A 22,356-nucleotide genomic window follows, 5' to 3' on the forward strand; every position below is an offset into this window, starting at 1 on the left:
TTGCACGTGCGGGATTGCAATCGATATCATCAAGAGTTACGCCACCGCCGCATTCATATTTTTTTCCCTCCCTTTCCCGAAAAAAAGAAAGTTTCCGGACTGCATGTTCTAGCGGAATTTTACGTGAAAGTTCGGTTCGTGTATATTGTCACATCTTTCATTACCGAATTGTGTTTCAGTATATATATATTATAACTGCAGGCGTGAAACTTTTTATTAAGAAATACGAGGGAATTTATGTTCTGAATCTCTTGTACTTTGAAGAAAATTTAATTAAGCAAATTACGATGTATGCAGGTGACGTATGTATATACGTCGTTGATACTGGAGGAGAATAATTTTTATCGTTATTAAATTTACTGTATGTATACTGTATTGCTGATGTGTCTGGTGTCTTTTTACAATTGCATATTACAAATGATAGCTTCTAAAATAGAGCAACTTGTATTAATATTAACTAATATCAATATTGATATCAATATAATTTTGTGAATAGAATTTATGAAAAATTCAAATTAATGACAAAGATATGCCGGAGGTACAGAGTTTCCCTTAATATCAAGTGAAACGTTTAATTTTCAGGGCTTTAAATAGCTTTCGCTCTGCTACGTCGTTAAAATATTTTTTACGCGCCATGGATTTTTAATTTTCGAGTTTTCCGAGTCTAGTTAAATTCTCGGTAAATTTACGCGGATTGCAATGCCCTCGGGGGGTCAATTGCGTGTCGTCAACCTTCATAGGCGATTCATAGGCGATTCCTTCCGTGGCGGTTTCCGTACGAAAATCGCCTGGCGAGCCAGCACTTTCATTGTCGTTAGAAAACTGCATTTGATTGGCGACCACGGTGATCAACGACTTGATCGCACAGCCGATAATTCGTGCGAGAGTACACGCGCGCTGCGCATAGGGAAGACAGCGATTTCTTCCTTCCAGAGCCTTTCAAACCTGTAATTTAGCGCGTGCTGCCAAGTTCTCTACCACCGGATGGGCCATCGGCGGTAGGACCTTCGCTATCAACTCACTTGATTAAATTTCCGGCCGCCGCCGCCGCTTTCGTTTTTACAGGTATTTTTCCACGCTGTCAATCCTGCCGCCGCTTTCTCGCGTACACGCGCGCTTCCGTCGCGCGGCTTCTCTCGACACATAACATGGAATCCTCAAGAGCTGCGGGGGAACGGCAGACCCTCGGTGGTTCGTAAGACGCGAACTACGGTAGCTAATAATGTCTTCATAGACCCGTTCTGTTCTAAGATGAATAATTAAATGTAGGAGAAAATCACTTTCTCTGTTAAAACGTTGCATCTCCTTGAAAGTTCTTGTGTTGTCAATTAAAATTCCCTCCCTTCTTCTAGCTTGATTAAGTCTTTCTTGAAGAGGGTTTATACTGAAAAAAAATTTACCAAATTAAAACAAATATTTTTTCAAATAGTACCATGCAGAAGTTTTTTTAAAAAATAAATAATATTTATTTCAAATAAGATAATATTATTTATTTTTTACAAAACTTCTGCATGATACTATTTGAAAAAATATTTATTTCAATTTATTAAATTATTTTTCAGTGTAAGATGGAAACGTTTGGCACTTTTTGTATTTTTTAATTACTTTTTAAATAATTTTGTGTCTGCAATTTTTCGATCTTATTCTTCTCAATATGATTATTAGTTAAAATTCTCTTTACTTCTCGGACGAATATTTTCATATAGATTCATCTGGTAATTAGTTATCTACAGTATTATGACCTGTTGATAATAAAAATATGTTAATTACTGAAAATTAATTTACCTCTCGATAATCTTGACTAATTTGATCCTACGGGAAGATGAAGGTACATAACCCCCAACATCAGATGAACTGTTCATTTTTCATGCCGACGCTTTGAATAGCTTTCGCTGCTGAGCTCGAAGGATGACAGCTCTTTTGAAATATTACGATGACGCGTATAGCATTGATTCGCTGCTCCGCACACACGAACAATGCAATAATGCTACATTTTCGCGTTTCCTAACAACAGCACACAATAAAGTCTGATATTACCAAATGGTAGTTTTTTTTTTAAGCAAAGGCTTTTGCATTATCGACAAGCTGTCAGGACAGCTAACGTACGATCGTCTTTGAGCCGCTTTGAAAGATTCAAGCACTTTAGTCTACATCACTGTTTTTTAACCGCTTCGAATCGGAAAATTTCTGCACGGTTATTGTACTAACATCTTATTATCGTTTGCTTTCTTCTTCTTTGTTAAAGGCGGCTTTGTTCGTGGCTCTAATATCACATTACACATATAATCTTTGTATGAGCGACATCATACAAATGCACAATTGTATCTTTTTAGATAGAAGTTTATGACTTCTATGTATTTACGTTAACAAAGCTTGATAGAAATGTACATTCTTTTTTTAACTATCTGATATTTTTTTTATACATTGTAGCATATCAAATTTACGATAATAACTGACGTATAATTTTTTTATTTGATTTATACGTTAATATGCGCAAACTCTTGAAATTATTATTTAGATACATTACAAAGAAACATAATATTAAGAAAAAGTTTCTAATGTTTTTTATATTTGATATATATATATAAAAGAAAAGATATTTAACAGTAGTTCAGACATCGTGTAGTCACAGGCGGAGAGATAAATAGATGTAATGCCGGGAAATATGCACATCTGTGGGAAGCCAATCGGCGTGTAATTATTTCATAATGACTGATCTACTCCATACGTACACGCGTTGTATGCGAGATATACGGTCATATTAAAATCCGCTCCGAATCTCGTGTAATTACATCGTAAATTATGCAATTCGCATATATTAAATGCATATGGTACATACATAACGCGCGCGCGCGTGCTCATCGCGCCGATTTCTTTTCCCGCATCAAACGGATGCGCCACGAGCTAGAGATCGGAGTTACCTCGATTATGCAAAAACAATTAGTCTCACGTACATATAAGGCGCGCAATTATTAAGCCGGTTAACCGGCGCGTTATGAAAGTCGTGTAAAAGCACGTTGCGCCAATCTTCTGCATTTTCATCTCTTTTTTTTTTGCACTGATTTTAAAAATCGATTTACACGGCGGCGCGCCTCGTCGACAAATTTTAATGAAGCGTGAAACGATAAACATTTTATAGACTATATTAATATCTTTATAAAAGATATAAGTATTATATTTATTTTATATAAGGTTTTAAGAGTTTTTAATGAATTTTAATAATTGTTATTATAGAATTAACTTTTTATTTTTATTTGCTCATGTACTGCTTATACAATTTTACCTTATTATTATCAATTTTTGTGAAAGTAACTTTCTAATGAGGATCTATCTTTATTTTTTAATTACGATCAATTCGGTTTAATACATCTGAGTAAATCTCGGCCGGTTACGATACTTAATAAACAATTTAAAGGACCAAATAAAAGTACTTTATTACTATATGGTAATGTACATTACTACAGGTAATGTAATATTATGTCCGGGCAGTTATCCTCATGATAAATTACCGTTGTCGTGGCGGAAGTTTTTGTCATGCTTAAATGGACTTTTCCGAATAGCTCGTAAATTATGTGTTATGTTACGCGATATGGACGAACAAAACAGGTGCGGTGATCCAAGCAAGACGTCACGGGATGTCTGTCTCTGGTCCTATGTAAATTTATCGTTTTGCCTGCGGGCTTAAAAGTTTAAACGGCGGCCGGGACTTAATGATACATCTGCGTATGACACTCGTCGCTTGATGAGCGTGCAAAAAAGGATAATATTTACCGGAACATCAGTTTAACGGTTAACAGCATTGCATGTGCGCGTACCGTGATTATTGCTCGTAAACCGACATATCGATTGTTGCTCACCGATTCCCTTGTAAATCAGCCGATAATGACAAAGAAATACAATCAAAGTGCCGTTTTTCTACAGATTCAATCATAAATTGTCTGTATATATGTACATATGATTGATAGTGATTAGCATTGTTAAGTAGCGGTGTGCACAATGAAAGAGAAAGAGAGGTAGGAAGAAGGCTAACGCATTTATTGGCAGTATTAGAAATTGCATTTTGTTATGAAAGGAAAAGCTAATATAATCTCTGCATATTAACGTAATGATGTCTGTTAATAAGCTATAATCGATAAGAAAGAGAGAGAAAGAGAGAGAGAGAAAGAGAGAGAGAGAGAGAGAGAGAAGTTTGATACCAGGAAATGTGATATTGTATGATAAGAAGTAGCTTCCCATGGCGGTGTCTGCAGCTGCGGCAAATCCCTCTCTTGGTACTAAGTTTAATGTCTGTAATTCTTTCACGTTTGCCAATTTATCGATATTCCCGCATGATCAGTAATACCGTCAATATTCCATACATAGTAACAATAATATATCGATGCTATTGCGAGAGGGAGGTCCATTATCGGTACATCAAAAATAGCATCAAGCGGAAGCCATCGACGTCTAACGCGATAGCATCTCGATTACCTTATCTTGAGGTATCGTTCGAGTTCCCGATGGTATCGCTGAAATGACTCCGGACGAAACTTGACTGTTGTTTGGACGCTCTCCGCAATCAATTCGCGAGAGAAAGAGAGAAAGCATAACGATTCGCGATACGCAATACCGACGTAACGAAACACGCCCGCGTTTAGTTTCTTGCGTAGGTGTGCTTGCGTAAGCGGAATGATATTATATTATACTTTGCGGAACTCTCGCTGGAGAGACGTTGAGCTTCTCTCCGTAAATGTTAAGCACACACCGCCCATAGCTCGCATAGTCGGCCGAACCGATGAATAATGAAGCCCCTTTCATCGCGCGCTGACGAGAGAGCACGAGAGATCGCCACCCCGAAGGACGCGGGTTTTTGCACGGCGGTTTTGCACCGGCGGGATGACACGTGTAATGACAAATTGCACGCGATGCACCAACAGAGAAACGCTTCGCGAACGCGTATAATGCCGGCCGATTCTTCATCAACGTAGCAAACTCACTGCGAGTGATTTTCTTTTGCTGTCGCAGGTGTAGCAACACTATTTCACGACGAATAGCCATTTGGAATTAATATGACACGTACAATCAATATTTCCCGCATCCATAGCGACTCGTAGCAATTGAAATATATGTAGACGCATCAAACTTTGCATCTATATACTTGCGGCATTTTGTTGAAGTATTGATTATTATCAAGCACACAGGCAAAATATCTACATATTTAATAACAATGAGGAAAACATGAAAGAATTTTTTTTAGAGAAAAGCGATTGATTATTAAATAATAAAACGAGATCAATGGAAATTTATTACAGAGAGAAAAGTGCATAACGTATGCAAAGTAAAAAATATTAAATATTATATTTATATATATACATATATATAATAAATGTGCAACAACAAGTGAGCAGGAATATTCCGTCCGTTAACGCGCCGTTAACGTTTACTATTAACATCAGGTGTCAAGAAGCGCTTGCCGTGCCGAAGTGAACGAACAATCGGACCCGGAACCCAAAGCACCGACAGCCTGAGAGCACCACGAGCTTGCATAATAATCCTGGCAGACTGCTCTCCTCCGACGCAGTCACGCATCGGCGGCTAGGCGAGGTAGCTAGGCGGTCATACGCACGCACGCATGCACTCACACGTGCGGTGGATCGGTGCAAGTGTTTGTAATGACTATATGGGAGGTACGGCGAGATGCATACGTACACCTGGAGAAGACGTAGCCCGCGGGTGACCGGGAAAGAGAGATAGCGCATTACTCCGCAACATCATACGCCGGGAACAGCGTATGCGTGCCAGAGATGTATACCGGAGAGAGATGCGTAGCAGAGATGGATCAAAATCCTTTGCAAGCGGTTTCGTAGGCAATAGATTCGAAGGGATTAGAACAGAATAGATTTCACTCCCGAGAAAACGCATCTACTGGCAACTGTTTGCCATTCGCTATCATTCGAAATTTGATGAGGCATGTTTGTCCCGATCTTGACTGATGGACGCACCAATGGACGATGATTGGTTCGAAAATATTAATTATTTCGAGTTGTGTAATTACAAACGAAAGTCATCCAGCGCATACTCGTATGTATGGCTTATACGTCTGATGTATTATTATCATGAAATGATAATAATTTCAGCAGCAATTTCAAACACATAGCATTCAATCTTACGTTTGATACCAATTTTATCTTTATTAAATTGTTTACGAGTAAATTATTATTCCTCCTTATTTTATTTCAATTATATAAGGAATTATATATGAAACTCTTGAATCAAGATTTGTGAAAGTTTGTTGATTCGATTTCTAATTGGGAAGTGGCTTTTTCAGAAGAGCTCTTGCTCAAAGCCCCCGGAGATGTGCGTGAATATCGTGCGAGCGAAAGTAATGCACGTTGTGCGTATTTGTCTGACGGTCTCGGCAAGGGAGAGAAGGGAAAAAAAAGAGCGCCGGAAAGCGCATTCTCAGACTGATGCATTGTCGAGGACGCTCGAGCAAAGCGAGGCGCAAGTACCGGATAATTGGGGTTCTCGTACACGGAATTATGCACGAAGGCGCACGCGGGCACGCGATAAACGTTCGTTTGCGTCGCGATCCGCGGAAGATACTGGCACTGCTGCACCTTCTCGGCGCATGAATCGGGATTACCTCGAATCGTACCTCGGGGTTACGATTAGGTGCCCGCTGCTAAGATACGCCTGTACGATGCGAGCGTGGACACTCTGTTGCAGCGCGAAACTGTGATGAACGGCGAGCGCACTCGTTTGAAAAGAACACTGGGATCTGATAAAATACACAGTAGTACGAGATGGCAGGAATTTAGAATAAAATATCAGATCGGATTTACATATTTTATGTAAGCACATCCGAGAAATCTCTATGGCAAAAGGTCTATAGTTGTATAAATTGGATATCTAATACATTTAATCGGGAAAGTACGAACTATACGTTTAGTAAGCCTTTCAAAATTTAATCTGTCAAATATTCGATAGTTATACAATGTTGAAATCAGAAGTTCAATCGTGATAATAAAAAATTTTGAATGCATTTTTGTATTCTCTTGTTGATATAATTAAAAAACATTTTTCCTCGGTGTTCACATTAAAAATATGCTTCGTGATCTCACGTGTAGCTTTTAGAACAACAAAACTTAAATTGGCTGCTACAGTATACAAAAAGCTATTATTTACATAATTGAAGTCTGTTTGAAATAAAGTTCTACAGTACCGCGCATGCAATACCGCTGTTAGCGGCTCGTCGCCGATATATTCACGCTCGTTGGTTTATACGCGTGCGTGAATTTGTTTAATAAGCAATCACGATGCCCGGGGCAACGGTGTATGCACAGTGACCGCACGCTGGGCCGTCCCGCGGAAAAGTATGAACTTCGGTCGTTCGCGTTGATCGCCGGCTCGCGTGTATATACTCGCTCGTTTCTAGGGACTAGGATATCCCCGGCGTTGTCCAAGTACCTGTTCCACGTCGCTTCCTGCTCGCGTCGCGATTGTCTCCAATTGACATGTCCTCGGATATATCGTGAATCTCCGTTATTAATTTCGCCGCCGCGTCCCTGTAATCGTGACTCACGCGACATTATCATAATTACTATGCGCGCAACAGAGAGATGCGCGTGTGCACCTGAAAGATACGACAGCCTGACGCACCTCCGGCGATTCTGGGGAGGTCTCCCGACGCTAACTCATTGAACCGGCAAATGAATAGAGACGCTACTCCACGCCGGGGAGAAGAGCCGTTCATTTCCTATTCTCGCGATGAATTATAGCGGAGGAATTATCCGCGTCTTGTACATCGCGTCGCTGTACGTACACGATGTTCGTGCGCGTGCAAATCCGAGAAGCATATACCGCGAGCACGAGAATCTCTTGTTCAATTCGTAACTTCGCCGGAGTCTCTTCGCGCACACGTCGCGAAGGTACACTCGGTAGAGGTGAACGCCATGACGATGACGTGAACTTGGGGCCGGTCGGAGGTTGCGGGGGCAATCAGAGACAGGATGCGTCTTTCTCTAGCGGGAGGCCGACAGTCTTGCGCTACGCCAATAAAGCATGTCGATAAGGAAATGATTGACGGTTAGCTAATTAGATGATGTACTTTATTAACATTCGCTATATTTAGCGTTGTAAGCCGATTGGTGAGATGCACATGCGATTTCTTTAGGAGTAATCGAAGCGGATGAGTTCTCTCTATATCGTTATGATTTTGTTTACTTTTTATTTATATTTAATTCTTTTATCGGGTTTTTAGCGGATAGGAAAATATTTTCCACTTTCAAAATGTGTATTAATTACAAACAAAATACTCAGCATAATTTAAGGAAATAATTTATGTTACACATTACATTTGGTAATACGAAAGTATAGGAATGGAAAGATATTAATTAAGATGTTATTTTAAATATTTTTTATAATTATAAATACGATATTTTTTAAATATGACTCGTTATTATTGTGTTATTAATTGAATTAATAAAAATAAGATAAATATTATATTATATTATATTGATACACTATTAATTCTAGACTTAATTTAATGACTTTTCACATCTTTTAAAGACTGTACTGAAAAAATATTAGTATTTAAATTGTCTCATTTATTTTTTGTTATGTCTCTTCTTACGTTTTTTTCTTATTTGATACATAAATGACCTTTTAATATTGCACTGAATGACATATATCCTTCTAATTTTTGAATACATGTTATGTTTTCTACTTGGAGATGTATTAACTTCTTGTCTGTAAAATAATGAGAAAATTAATTATAATAGTTTTTGCTAGTTATTTACTTTTTTTAAAATTGTTATTTTAATAATAAAAATTAAAAATGTTTAAATAAATACAAGTATATATTACCTTCTTGTTTGGTGCCTGTTACACGTATTTTGTCTCCTTTGTTTATACCAAGTGCAAGATAATCAGTGAGAGAAAAATCTTTTATATGAATTTCTAATTTATATGTACCGTCTGTAACTGATCCACAACCGAATTTATTTGAGTTGTCGTTGGGATTTTTTCTTTCCATAAAATTAGATTTTACATAAGCTTCCAACACTGTAAAATATATATGTAATATATTTTTAGATTAAAACGAATAATTAAATAAAACACAAATTAAACATAAATATAATTAATACAATAACTTACTAATGCGTCCTGCGACAGGAGCATTTCGTATTTCACTCAGTTTATCTAGAATATATTCATATTCTCCCAAAATTGTTACTACAGTATTTTCATTAATCATTAATTGGTATCGAACATTTCCATTATTATACCACCCTGTTGTAACTTCAACACCATCTAAATGAACAATCTAAATACAAATTGTTAAAATTTAAAATATATTACTGAAGAGTCATGATAATGATAGAAATGTAATAAGAAATGTGAAAATAATAGTAACTGTATAATTGATGCAACACACTTTTTAAATTTTTCAGAGTGAAAATCTCATTCGAAATATGGGGTGACACACCGAGTCACTCGATTGGAGTTATTTCTTATTCTTATAGAGTGCATTCTTTCACTCTTTATAGGAAGTAAACATTTTCACTCTTTATTTTGGAGTGAATGTTTTTTTGGAGTGAATATTTCACTCGTAATTGCTCGTAATTGAAGGGTCACTTTACTGCGCCGCCGTGCTCGTCCGCAAGTTAGTGCCGATAGGCAAACAAGCTGCGTAATTCTCTCGAAAGTAAAACAGCCGACGCGTTACATAAAGATCACCCGTAGTGCAATCAAGGTAAACGAAAGTAACTTCCTTCTCTGCAAAAGGGTTAGGCTGACTATACGCGGCACCACTAAATGTATTTGGCGATTAGATTGTATATGATTACGGTTTAATTCAGAGAGCAATTCACTCCATGAAAAGTGAAATGTTCATTTCAATCGAGCAATACATGTACTTCAATCGGATTGAAAAGTTCACTCTTATGGAGTGAAAAATTTACTCTAAAGTTTGAATGAAACGTTCACTCTTATATAAAATGAGATGTCACTCCATGTGGAGTGGCAATATTTTCAGTATCGTTTGGAGTGAAAATTCGCTTTTTTGGAGTGACATTTCACTCCAAGAAATTTAGAGAACAATCCTAAAAAAATTATTTAATATAAAAAGATGAAAATTTGCATTAAAAATATATTTACCGAATATTTTTTTATATTACGTAAGTTATCTGTAATATTGTTGCCCTGTGCTATGACTTGGACACGTTTTTTTTCTTTTCCGTTATTTAATAAGTAAAATTTAAAAATTTGTTGATCGGATCCTTTAGAAGGCTGTTCTATGTTTACCACATAGCCAATTACTTCGCTGTAAAAAAATTAACAAATAACAAACATGTAAAAATCTGTCTAAATATAATTCTATTCATAATATGACTGTATATGTTTTTATTTGTTTGTATAATCTTTGTATAATCTTTTTTTCTGTTTTTAATAAAAAAAATGAAAAAAGCAATTTTTAATAAATGTTAGTAGTTTACATGAAAGCAATTTAATCCAACTATCCAAAAGAATATTTTATTGTAAACACATTTTTTATCACAATATGTCACAAGATGTATTCTTAATTTTTGTATTTACTGAATTTTGATTGTCACATATATAATTTTCTTATTCTATCATATCGGTCAATTTTTGAGAACCAGCTAATCGTTACTTCAAAATTGAAGCATGCAATGTATAATTATAATTTATAATCCTATTAATTTTTTCTTTTTAAGAAAATAAGGGTTCAACACATTGAAAGAAATTATTAATTGACGTAAATATGAAATGTATACTTACGCGGTTAAATCGTATGGTTGGATGTTGTCAAAGACTTCATTTGGAGTTATTAAATCATTTAAATCAGTTTTTTTAAGTTCATCCTGTATTTTTTCGTTTTTCAGTAGTGACATTTTATTAGAATCTGAATTCTGTATTATAACAAAATTTGGATATAATTATATACTTGTAAAAATAGTTTTTAATTCATAATTTAATGACAAAATATAACAAAGAAAAGCATAGAAAGATTACGGAGACATAGGAATCAAAGGAGATGATTTTGAGAATAAAAAACCGTAAAAATAAAATTAAATATAAAGGCAAAGTAATTGTTAATATTGTGAGAGCGAGATCACGTAATAATAAAAATGCATTTGTGCATATAATACATGTACTGGCCTGTACTTGTGCATATATGTATACTAAAAATATTAAAATATTTATATTTATATTATGCGTATGTGTATTGTATGTATTTGTGTTATGTATGTGTATGCAAGTCTTGTATGCACATTATGCCTATTTATATCATATAATTATATATTATGCGTATATCAATCTTTTGTGTAGATATTTGTATATGCATCATCCGCAGATGAGAACACGTATGTATGATTAAAATTTAAAAAATGCGACTTACCTGAGTTATTACAATCATTGTCACTGTTTATCCACAACTATTTATCCTCGATATTATTTATCTCGGATCTTTTAAATTGAATTCGTAATTTTTTCGGGTTGTTTTAAAAGACAAATGACAATTTTATATTATAGTACATTCAATCACTCTCTGTGGTAAATAGTTTTACTGCAGGTTTATATATCTTAAAACAGTTATCTTATCCTCTTTTCAGAAAAATCAATTCTAATAAAAGATTAGATTAGGTATTCTTGATGTCGTAAAAATATAGATTATTTTATAAATTATTGGACAAATATAATGAAATATCATATTATTTACTTTGCTACATGCAATTTTTTAAACATTAAATTAGACAGTCGCGCTTTGCGCACGCTATTTAGTTTTTTATTTTTTATTTTTTTATTTTTACTCTCTAAATTTTTTGTTGTGAAATGTCACTCCAAATGAGTGAAATTTCACTCTAAGTGATAATCGGATAATGAAAATACTGCCAGTCAAAATGGAGTGACATCTCACTTTTTATAAGAGTGAATGTTGTTTTACTTTTCTAGGAGTGAATTATTTATTCAATTGAAATGAGTGAATCCGGTAATTATGAATAACCTAGATGTGTTTAAATATATTTTGTAAAAGTATTATGTGACGGTCCTTTATCACATCGGGCACCCGCGTTTGCGCCAGTTAGTGGTGCCGCCGATAACCGGCGTAACTCTTCTCGTAAAGAAGGAAGCTGTTTTTGGCTTGCCTTGATCGCGCTGCGGGTGGTCTTTGTGTAGCGCATCGACTGCATCTTACTTCTGAGAGAGTTAAACCGCTTGCTCTTATCGGTGGCGCCGTGCACTAACTGGCGGGATGACTCTTTAATTACGAGTGAAATATTCACTCCAAGAAAACATTCACTGAAACATAAAGAGTGAAAATGTTCAGTTCTTGATAAAGAGTGAAAGAATTCACTCTATAAGAGTGAGAAATAACTCTAACCGAGTGACTTGGTGTGTCACTCCATAGAGTGAAATTTTTGCTCTAAAAAATTTAGAGAGTATTTTTTTTAAGTAATTTGCAATGTTAATTATATAGATAATTATTTATACAATTAACTTTTGCTAACTTTATGATGTCAACGAAGTTTCTCACGAAGTTATCGCTGTAAGAAAACTAATTCGCAGAAAATCGATTTCGCAGAAAATCGATGACAACATTTCGATAGATACGACTATTGATTTAATTCTTCTTTTAAGAGTGGATAACGTTTTTTTTTAAACATAAAAATTACAGTGAAAAATGTATAATTGTAATGTCTTACTAAAATGTTTTTTATAATAATGTTATATAAAAAATTATGAAATACATTTTTTTAAATGTTATAAAATTGTAACATCACATCATTGTAATAATGTTGTGTTAATAATATCTTATTTACTGGGCAATCTTTTTTCTTTTGGTTTTCTCTCTCTCTCTCTCTCTCTCTCTCTCTCTCTCTCTCTTTCTCTCTCTCTCTGCGCTAAGCGCATTTTATTCAACTGTTTATTTTTTTTATATTTTTACTTTTTATATTTTTTACTTAAAAATAATTGCAACTTTTTAAAAATAATTATATAGATAACCATCTATAGAAATTTTACAGCTGTCAAAATTTAATTGCAATTACTCTCGCAACACTAATAATAATAATAATAATAGTAGTGACGGGGGCGGTCCTCCTGCGAAGCCCACTTTGGCACTTAGACCGAGTCCATTGTGCCTCCCCGTTGTCAGCTGCCCTAGCGGGGCCCCGCTTCCTTCCAAAAGCGGAGCAGATCCCCCACAGGCAGCTGCCTCACCTGGTACGGTTCTAGAAAACCTGAGCCCAGCAGGCGTGCTCTTGGTCCGACCAGTGCTGGGCAATTCCCAAGAATGTGGAGACTAGTTTCCTCCTCCTCACCGCACAGCCTACAGCTGGGCGTATCACTACGGCCCAATTTGTGCAGGTGATAGTTGAGATCCCCATGGCCCGTGAGCAGTTGTGTCGCGAGCCTGGCGTCCCTCCTACTTAGAGATCTTATGCTCCTGGCCAGGTTCTCGCTAGGGCATTCCCCTAGCATGGCCCTAGCCTGTCTGCATTTGCTCTCTGTTTCTTTCTTCCAGTGTTCAAGATGCTGGTCCCGGAGCCAGCCCCTGATTCTCCCCCTGCCTAGGCAGAAAGAGATCCCAACAGCCGGTTCAGGTCCCAGCAGTCTTGTTTCGGCCGCCTCCTTAGCAAGCAGGTCCGCCATTTCGTTGCCCTTGATCCCTGCGTGCCCAGGGACCCATACTAGGCCGACATCATTCTTCTCCGCCAACTCATCCAGTACGCACTTGCAGTCCCAGACCAGCCGCGAGTTAATTCTTGGACCCTCAAGCGCCTTAAGCGCCGCCTGACTGTCCGAGTAAATCCGGATGCGCCTTCTCACCCTATCAGACTCTAATAGGTTCTGGGCACATCTCATGATGGCTAACACCTCCGCCTGGAAAACCGTAGCGTGCTCGCCAAGCGGAACGACGATTCCTGCCCGGTCGCGCTGACAGTAAAGACCAGCTCCAGAGCCCGCACTCGTTTTGGAGCCATCCGTGAACCAGACGTCCCCGTCCCGAGGAACCGGTCCCTTAGAGCCGTTCCACTCCCAGCGCCCGGGGAAGCTTATCCTGTACCCTCTTTCGAAAGTACGAATCACCGGCCTCCTATCCTGTCCCATTGCAAAAATGGTGCCCGATAGGATTCCTTCGGGAAATCTCGTGTGGAGGGCTCCTGCCTTCCACCTTGATTCACACCTTAAGCGGTAGGCCGCCGTCGCCGCGGCCGCCACTACCACCCGATCGAGGGGCTCGACGCCAAGCAGCATTCCCATCGCCACCACCGGCGTGGTCCGCATGGCCCCCAGAGCCCCTCTTAAAACTAGAGCTCTGACGTGCTCCAGCGCTAACTTAGCGGTCTTTCCCAAAACCCTTGGCCACCATACGACAGACGCGTAAAGCAGCCTAGGTTTGAGTATCGCCGTGTATATCCAGTGGACCATTTTTGGTTTGAGACCCCAGGTCTGCCCGAATGTCCTTCTGCATATCCAGAAGTAGGAGCACACACTCCTGCAACGGTTCTCGAGATGTTCCTTCCATGTCAGCTTCCTATCTAGGATCACTCCCAGATATTTAGTCGATACGGTTGGAACTAATCTCGTTCCCCCAAGGACCGGCCCCTCCACTGGGCCTACCTTGTACCTGCGAGTGAAGATTACGAGCCCGGTCTTCAGTGGATTCACCGCCAGACCGGTCTCGCCGCACCACTCCTCGATCACCTCTAAGGCTCTCTGCGTGAGCTCCAGAAGCGTCTCCAAAAAGGGTCCTCGTATCAGGATAGCCAGATCATCCGCATATCCTAATGTAAAGAAGCTCCTTTCGTTCAGCGTCCTGAGCAGTCTATCCGCCACCAGACACCATAATAGTGGAGAGAGAACTCCCCCTTGCGGGCAGCCTCTCTTCACCCATCCACTGACCTTCACTGTTCCCAATGAGGCCGTTACCTGTCGCCCAAGCATGCCTCTGATCCAATCCACGATCCTTTCCGGCACACCTCTGCGAGTAGCTTCCTCACACACCACCTCGTGCGGTGTGTTGTTAAAAGCTCCTTCTATATCTAGAAAGGTGCCAACCACGAAGCCCTTCCTCTCCAGTTGCTCCTCGATAAACGATACAGCGGAGTGAAGCGCCGATTCTGTGGAGTATCCCGTGCGATACGCGTGCTGATTCCCATGCAGCGGGTGCTGCAGTAGAACCACGTCGCGTATGTAGACATCCACCAGCCTTTCCAGCGTCTTAAGAAGAAAAGACGTTAGGCTGATAGGACGAAAATCCTTGGCGGAGCTGTGGCCCGTTCTTCCCGCTTTGGGAATGAACACAACTCTCGCCTGCCTCCAAGCCCTAGGTGTATAGCCCAGTGCCAAACAAGCCCTTAGCGTCCGCGTGAGCGGCCCGGTGATCTGCTCCAGCCCTTCCTGGAGAAGGGCCGGAAATACCCGGTCCGGCCCAGCCGACTTAAAGGGCTTGAAACCTCCTACGGCCCATTTGACCTTGTTCGGCCCAACGATTTTTGCCGCAAGAGACCAGTCCTCTCCTCGTACCCTACGGAGATTTGAGTTTCCCTGGTGGACGTCTTCCTCCGGGCCTCCGCGGAAGCCCGGAAAGTTCGACTCCAGCAGGTGATTCAGGCATCGCTCTCCAGACGCCATCGTCCCATCGTCGAGCCGAATGGCCTCCAGAGCCGCGTTCCGATCCCTGGCTAAGACTCTGCCGAGCCTAGCGGCTTCAGGTATCCCCTCCACCGACTCGCAGAATCTCCTCCAGCTCTCCTTTTTAGCCCTTACCACAGAGTCTCTATAGGCCTTCTGAGCCCTTCGATGAAGGTCCCAGTCAGCCTGGCGGCCCGTGTTCCTGGCCCTGTTCCAGGCACGACGTGCAGCACTTCTGAGCTCCTGTAGCTTGGGGTTCCACCAGGCGACTTCCTTAGTATCTCTCACTGTCCTTTCTGGGCAGTTGTTCTCAAAGCTGCCGACGAGAGCCCTCTGCAGATGCTCGACGCACAGCTCGATTTCTTGAGGGGTCCCATGTCTTTTGGGAAACTCCCTAAGACCGACAGCCAGGTCCTCTCGAAACGAGTCCCAGTCCGTCTTCCTCGGGTCCCTCACTGTTCTTACCTTCGCTTGCACTTTAGCCAACCTAAAGGTGATCTGTCTGTGATCCGACAATGAGGGCTCGTCAGAGACCCTCCAGCCGGTCACCTCCCGCGCTATCTGTCTTGAACAGATAGTTAGGTCCAGAACCTCCCTTCTCACTGCCGTGACGAAGGTAGGCTCCTTGCCTCTGTTGAGAATCTCTAGGTCTGTGGACACCAGAAATTCCAACAGCTTTTCGCCTCTCCTGTTGGTGTCCGTGCTCCCCCACACCGTGTGGTGCGCGTTCGCATCGCACCCCAATATGAGGGGGAGTTGCTCCTTTTGGCAGAACTCCACCAGTCGTACAACCCGGTCTGATGGCAGCGGATCGTCCTCTTCGTGTGAGAAGTAGCCCGACGCCACCACCATCCTTGTCTTGATCCCGGTCCCGCTGGTGTCCTCTATCACGACTGCTACCAAGTCCCTGGAACAGAAATCCGGCAATAGCTGGCTCTCCAGCCCTTTAACGGCCACACAGGCCCTAGGCCGATCCTCTTGCGGTGACCTGAACAGCCTACCGCACCCCGCCAGACCCCTAATACAGCCTCGGACCAGCCAAGGTTCTTGTACTAGTGATATGGCTGTGTGCACCCCAGCTTGGCGCCTGGCAAGAACGGCCGAGGCTCCTTTGCTGTGGTGCAAGTTGATTTGGGTGAAGCCCACCCCGGTCAGGCCCACTACGAAGACGAGACCTTTGGATCGGGCCCCTCCCTACCCTTTCCCGCCCCCTCTTGGGATGGACCGGTCACTTTAAAAGTGACCCGGTCCATCCCAAGATGGGGCCTAAAGTCCAGCGCCTTAAGTTTGTTGACGCTGGACTGGGGGATGCCGAGAATGAGGTTTCTACCCTCGCAGGTAGCCCCCACATTCTCAGCATAGACACGCCAGCCTGAGGTAACGATCCCCGGATTCTGCCGCTCCAGCAGCCCCAGGACCGCAGCCGCGCCCACGGGAGGTCCCGGGACCCACACCGCAGCCCTGTACTGCTTTTGCAGCACCTCCAGTCCCGCCACCCCAAGCTTGGCGCCCTCCCACGGCACGATGCCCCCGATCCGGCTCTCGAGCCATTTCAGGGACTCCGCATCCGCGCACCTCACCACCGCAGCCCCCCCTCTCAGAGTGGTGCTGTCAAATCTGGGCAGGGTACCCTCTCGGATCCCCTGGATCTCCTTGAAGACCGCACCCCTCAGCTGCGACAGCTGCTCAGCAGTCATCGCAGCATCCGGGTACCCCTCCTCGACAATCACCCTCGTCAGAGGGTCCGCGGCGTCGACGTAAGCATGGGTCCCCTGGACCCTCTGCTTCTTTTTCGCCCCTTCTGCCGACTGCGGGGTCCCATCAGGGTCCTTCCGGCGTTTATTGCCGGAGTTCCCCGGAGGCCCCCCAATCGGCGTCTGGGGGATAGTCAAGGACGAGGAAGAAGAGGTCCCCGGAACAGCCGGCGAGGGCCCAGTCCCAGTCCCGGCCTGAGCCTGGTCCCGAACCCCCCCCTTCCGCTCCCGAGCCCTCCTCCTCTTCGCGGCTCCGGAGAGTTTCTTTTTGCAAAGATCCTCTTCCTTCGCCGGTTCGTCCGTTGCGGTTTCGGTGCCTCCCGTGCCCCTAGGGGCCCGCTCAGCACTCGAAACCACCCCTCCCTCCGCAGTCTCGGTGCTTCCCGTGCCCACAGGGGTCCGTTCGGCTCCCGATCCTGCTTCTTCCACCCTTCCGGAGTCCTCGGGCGAAGCCTCCATTGGGGTGTCCTCAGTGAGTTTAAGTTTAAGTTTGATTTCGTCTTCCATTTTGTTCCCACGAGCAGCTAGGGAAACATACGGTCCACCCACGCAGAGCCCCGCATGCGTGGGTAAGGCTAAATACTCTGGGGTTTCGCCTGGTTCCCCAGAGGCATCGTTCAAGGCACTGCTCCCCCAGTGCCACGCAGCCCTCGCCACGATAGCTTCCAGCTTGGCTTGGGTCGAGTTGGTCCGCGGTATCGGCTTTCCCCCCCCCTGGGCAGGGTTTTACGCCCGCCGGGGCAGGTTATAACCGTTACTACCCGGGCGGTCCACCCCGGCACGCGGGGGTTTAGGCCCGGACCGAGGTTTCTCACCCGGGCTTCCTCCTATCCGCCACCCGGAGACGCGCCCGCTAGGCACTCAACCCACGGGCTCGCAACACTAAGTAAGAGCGCAACGAGAGCACCAACAACTTCGCGAAAATTATCAACAATGAAATTGCTCACATGGTTTTCTAAGAGGATTTAATTCTTTCATCGGTCGTTAGTGATAAGGAAAATATTTTTCACGTCCAAAATATGCATTAATTACAAAGTACTGCGCATAATTTAACGAAATAATTAATGTTATATATTATACTTGGTCATATGAGATTCCAGCAATGGAAAGATATTAAGATATTTATATCTTTTATATACTTTTATAATTAAAAATGCGATATTTTTAAAAATATGATTTGCTTTTATTGTGCGATTAATACAATTAATAAAAAGATAAAAATTATATTAATTTATACACTATTAATTCTAGACTTGATTTAATGACTTATCATATCTTTTAAGACTGTACTGAAAAAGTATTAGTATTTAAATTGTTTCATTTATTTCTTGTAATGCTTGTTCTTATATTTGTTTCTTATGTGATACACAAATAACCTTTTAACAATGCACTGAATGACATATATCCTTCTAATTTTTGAATACATGTTATGTTTCCTATTTCGAGATATATTAAATTCCCATCTGTAAAATAATGGGAAAATTAATTATGACAATTTTTGCTTAGTCATTTGCTTTTTTGAAATGTTATTCTAATAATAAAAATTAAAAATTTTCTAATAAATACATATATATTACCTTCTGCCATGATACCTGTTACACGTATTTTGTCTCCTTTGTTTATATCAAGTGCAAGATAATCAGTGAGAGAAAAATCATTTATACGAATTTCTAATTTATATTTTCCGTCTGTAACTGATCCATAGCCGAATTTATTTAAGTTGTCGTTAGGATCTTTTCTTTCCGTAAAATTAGATTTTACATAAGCTTCCAACGCTGTAAAATATATATGTTATATATTTTCAGATTAAAACGAATAAACTACAAATTTAACATAAATTTAATTTAAATAATAACTTACTAATGCGTCCTGGAGCATTTCGTGCCTCATTCATTTTAATTGGAATAGATTTATATTCACCCAAAATTGTTATTACAGTATTTTCACTAATTATTAAATCGTATGGAACATTTCCTTTATTATATTTATATCGTCGTGAAACTCTAACACCATCTAAATGAACAATCTAAATATAAATTGTTAAAATTTAAAATATATTACTGAAAAGTCATGATAATGATAGAAACATAATAACAAATATGAAAATAATAGTTACTGTATAATTCATGCAACATAATCCTAAAAAAATTATTTAGTATAAAAAGATAAAAATTTGCATTAAAACATATTTACTGAATATTCTCTTAAATTATCTATAATATTGTCGTTGTACGCAAATACTGGGATACGTTTTCTATTAATTCCGTTATTTAATAAATAAAATTGAAAATATTGATCGGATCCTTTAATAGGCTGTATGTCTACCACATAGCCAATTACTTCGCTGTAAAAAAATGCATAAATAAAAAAACATGTAAAAATTTGTATAAATATAATTTTATTCATAATATGATTATAAACGTTTTTATTTGCTTGTATAATCTTTTCTGCTGTTTTTTAATGGAAAAAAGAAAAAAAGAAATAATTTCAAATAAATGTTAGTAGTTACACGAAAGCTATTTAATCGAACTACGTATCCAAAAGAATACTTTATTGTAAACACATTTTTTATAATAATATATCACAAAATGCATTGCTAATTTTTGTATTTATTAGAATTTTGGTTGTCACATATATAATTTATAAATTTTTATTCTACTATATCAATCAATCTTTGAGGACCAAATAATTGACACTATTTTTATATAAATGTCTTACTTTAAAATTGAAGCATGTTTGTATAATTATAATTTATAGTTTTATCAATTTTTTCTTTAAAAAAAAAAGAGTTTAACACATTGAAAGAAATTATTAATTGATGTACATCCAGGTATATATACTTACACAGTTGTATCGAACAATCGGATATCGTCAAAAACTTCATTTGGAGTTATTAAATCATTCAAATCAGTTTCTTCAAGTTCTTTCCGTATTCTTTTGTTTTCCAGTAGTGCCATTTTATTAGAATCTTAATTCTCTATTACAACAAACTTTGGATATTATTATATACTTGTAAAAATAGTTTTTAATTTATAATTTAATGACAAAATATAACAGAGAAGAGCATAGAAAGATTACAGAGATATAGAGATGAAAGGGAGAGATTTTGAGAATAAAGAAGCATAAAATCAAAATTGAATATAAATGCAAAGTTAATATTATGAGAGCGAGATCACGAAAGAATAAAAGTGCATTTGTACATATAATACACGTACTGGCATGTGCTTATGCATATATGTATATCAAAAATGTTTATATTATTAAAATATTTAGATTTATATTATGCGTATGTGTATTATATGTATCGTATGTATTTTTATCATGTATGTGTATTCAAATCTTATATGCATATTATGCCTATTTGTATCATTTAATTATATATAGTATATGAATCTTTCATATGTATAGGTGTTATTTGTATATGCATCATCTGCAGATGAGAACACATATGTATGATTAAAATTAAAAAAAATGTAATTTACCTAAGTTATTACAAATCCTTGTAACTATTGTCTGGATATTACAATTAGAAATTAGAAACAACTCTCAAAGATCGGTTTCTGTGCTTCTGCGTAGTCTTATTTTATTCCAAATCGACCGATCGGCAACGATTCAACTTTATTCGTCTCGTCGCTTGCTTCATATACACCTTACACGGCACACGTATATATACATATTTTTGCTATTGCTGGCGTTAGACATTTGTATACAATATTCAAAACAAGGTCGAAAGAGAAATCGCATATCTTGTTCGTACAATTGCTAGCTGCCAAGCTATAGAATATTCGAGAGATCACATTATCACATTATTTATCCTCGATATTATTTATTTTGAATTTGAGTTGAATTTCTTTCTCTTTTTTGTCTTAAAAGATAAATGACAATTTTATATTATAGTGACATTCAGTCTATTGATAAATCAATAGACAAACAATGAAATATTATATTGTTTACTTTGCTACATAATTTTTTATTTATTAAACTAGAGTCCACAATCGCGCGTTTTGCGCGCGTTATTTAGCTTTTTAGTTTTTACTTTTTAAAAATAACTTGCAGATAATTATCTATAATAATATAATCTATAATTAACTTTTGCTAATTCCGCGACGACAATCTCTCACGAAGTTATCGCCGTAAGAAAACCAATTCGCAGAAAATCTATTTCGCAGAAAATCGATGACATTTCAATAAGTACGACTATCGATTTTCTTCTTATGTTAATATCTTGTTTGCTGGGCAATTTTTTTTCTTTTGACCTTCTCCTCCCTTTTTTTCTGCGCTTTGCGTGCTTTATTCAACTTTTTATTTTTTACTTTTTATGTATTTTACTTAAAAATAAATTGCAACTTTTTAAAAATAATTGCACAGATAATCATCTATAGAAATTTGACAGCTGTCAAAATTCAATCGCAGTTACTCTCGCAGCACTAAGTAAAAGTGCAGCGTGAAAACTAATCAATATCGTGGAAAATTATCAACAATAAAATTGGCTTATATGGGTTTTTGAGAGGATTTAATTCTTTTATCGGTTGTTAGTGATAAGGAAAATATTTTTCACCTTCAAAATATTTATTAATTACCAACAAAGTGCTGAGCATAATTTAACGAAATAATTTATGTTATACATTATATTTGGTAATACGAGAGTAATACAGCAATGGAAAGATATTAATTAAGATGTTTATTTATTTTAGATATTTTTTATAATTAAAAATACGGTATTTTTTTAATATGACTTGTTTTTATTGTGTGATTAAAATTGAATTAATAAAAAGATACAAATTATATTAATTTATATCGATACACTATTAATTCTAGACTTGATTTAATCATATTTTTTTAAGACTACCTGACTACTGAAAAGACTACTGAAAAAGTACTAGTATTTAAATTGTCTTATTTATTTCTTGTAATGCCTCTTTTTAGGTTTTTGACTTAGTTTCCAAGGCGTCCTAAA

The 22,356-nt window shown here is 38.9% G+C and overlaps 2 protein-coding genes across 5 annotated transcripts in view; one reads left to right on the forward strand and one right to left on the reverse strand.

Annotated features, from left to right (window-relative positions):
* LOC105837583 overlaps positions 1–22,356 on the forward strand; it is a 329,160-nt gene that overhangs the window by 137,805 nt on the left and 168,999 nt on the right. The window lies entirely within an intron of this gene.
* Positions 8,474–21,392, reverse strand: LOC105837589. 3 transcript variants are annotated; one of them, XM_036282932.1, is made up of 6 exons: positions 20,882–21,386; positions 10,783–10,913; positions 10,141–10,306; positions 9,139–9,307; positions 8,848–9,045; positions 8,474–8,730 (listed from the first exon to the last, which is right to left on the reverse strand). In XM_036282932.1, the coding sequence occupies exons 2-6, from the start codon at positions 10,893–10,895 to the stop codon at positions 8,624–8,626; spliced, it is 753 nt and encodes a 250-aa protein (XP_036138825.1). In that variant the 5' UTR covers positions 10,896–10,913; positions 20,882–21,386; the 3' UTR covers positions 8,474–8,623. The 3 variants fall into 3 exon arrangements, with proteins under 3 accessions (XP_036138825.1, XP_012537937.2, XP_012537935.2); XM_012682483.3 differs by lacking the exon at positions 20,882–21,386 and adding an exon at positions 11,405–11,586; XM_012682481.3 differs by lacking the exons at positions 8,474–8,730; positions 8,848–9,045; positions 9,139–9,307; positions 10,141–10,306; positions 10,783–10,913 and adding exons at positions 18,725–18,862; positions 18,977–19,174; positions 19,260–19,425; positions 19,593–19,743; positions 20,244–20,376 and having other exon boundaries at positions 20,882–21,392.

The sequence above is a fragment of the Monomorium pharaonis genome, chromosome 2 (assembly GCF_013373865.1).
Source record: "Monomorium pharaonis isolate MP-MQ-018 chromosome 2, ASM1337386v2, whole genome shotgun sequence".
Taxonomy (NCBI): domain Eukaryota; kingdom Metazoa; phylum Arthropoda; class Insecta; order Hymenoptera; family Formicidae; genus Monomorium; species Monomorium pharaonis.

What these genes read in the sequence shown, in the direction of transcription:
- LOC105837589 (XM_012682483.3), bottom strand. An exon ending in CAACCATACGATTTAACCGC is followed by an intron (nt 10,307 to 10,782) that starts GTAAGTATACAT and finishes ATTTTTTTACAG; the next exon opens with CGAAGTAATTGGCTATGTGG. An exon ending in TCCTGTCGCAGGACGCATTA is followed by an intron (nt 9,046 to 9,138) that starts GTAAGTTATTGT and finishes TATATTTTACAG; the next exon opens with TGTTGGAAGCTTATGTAAAA.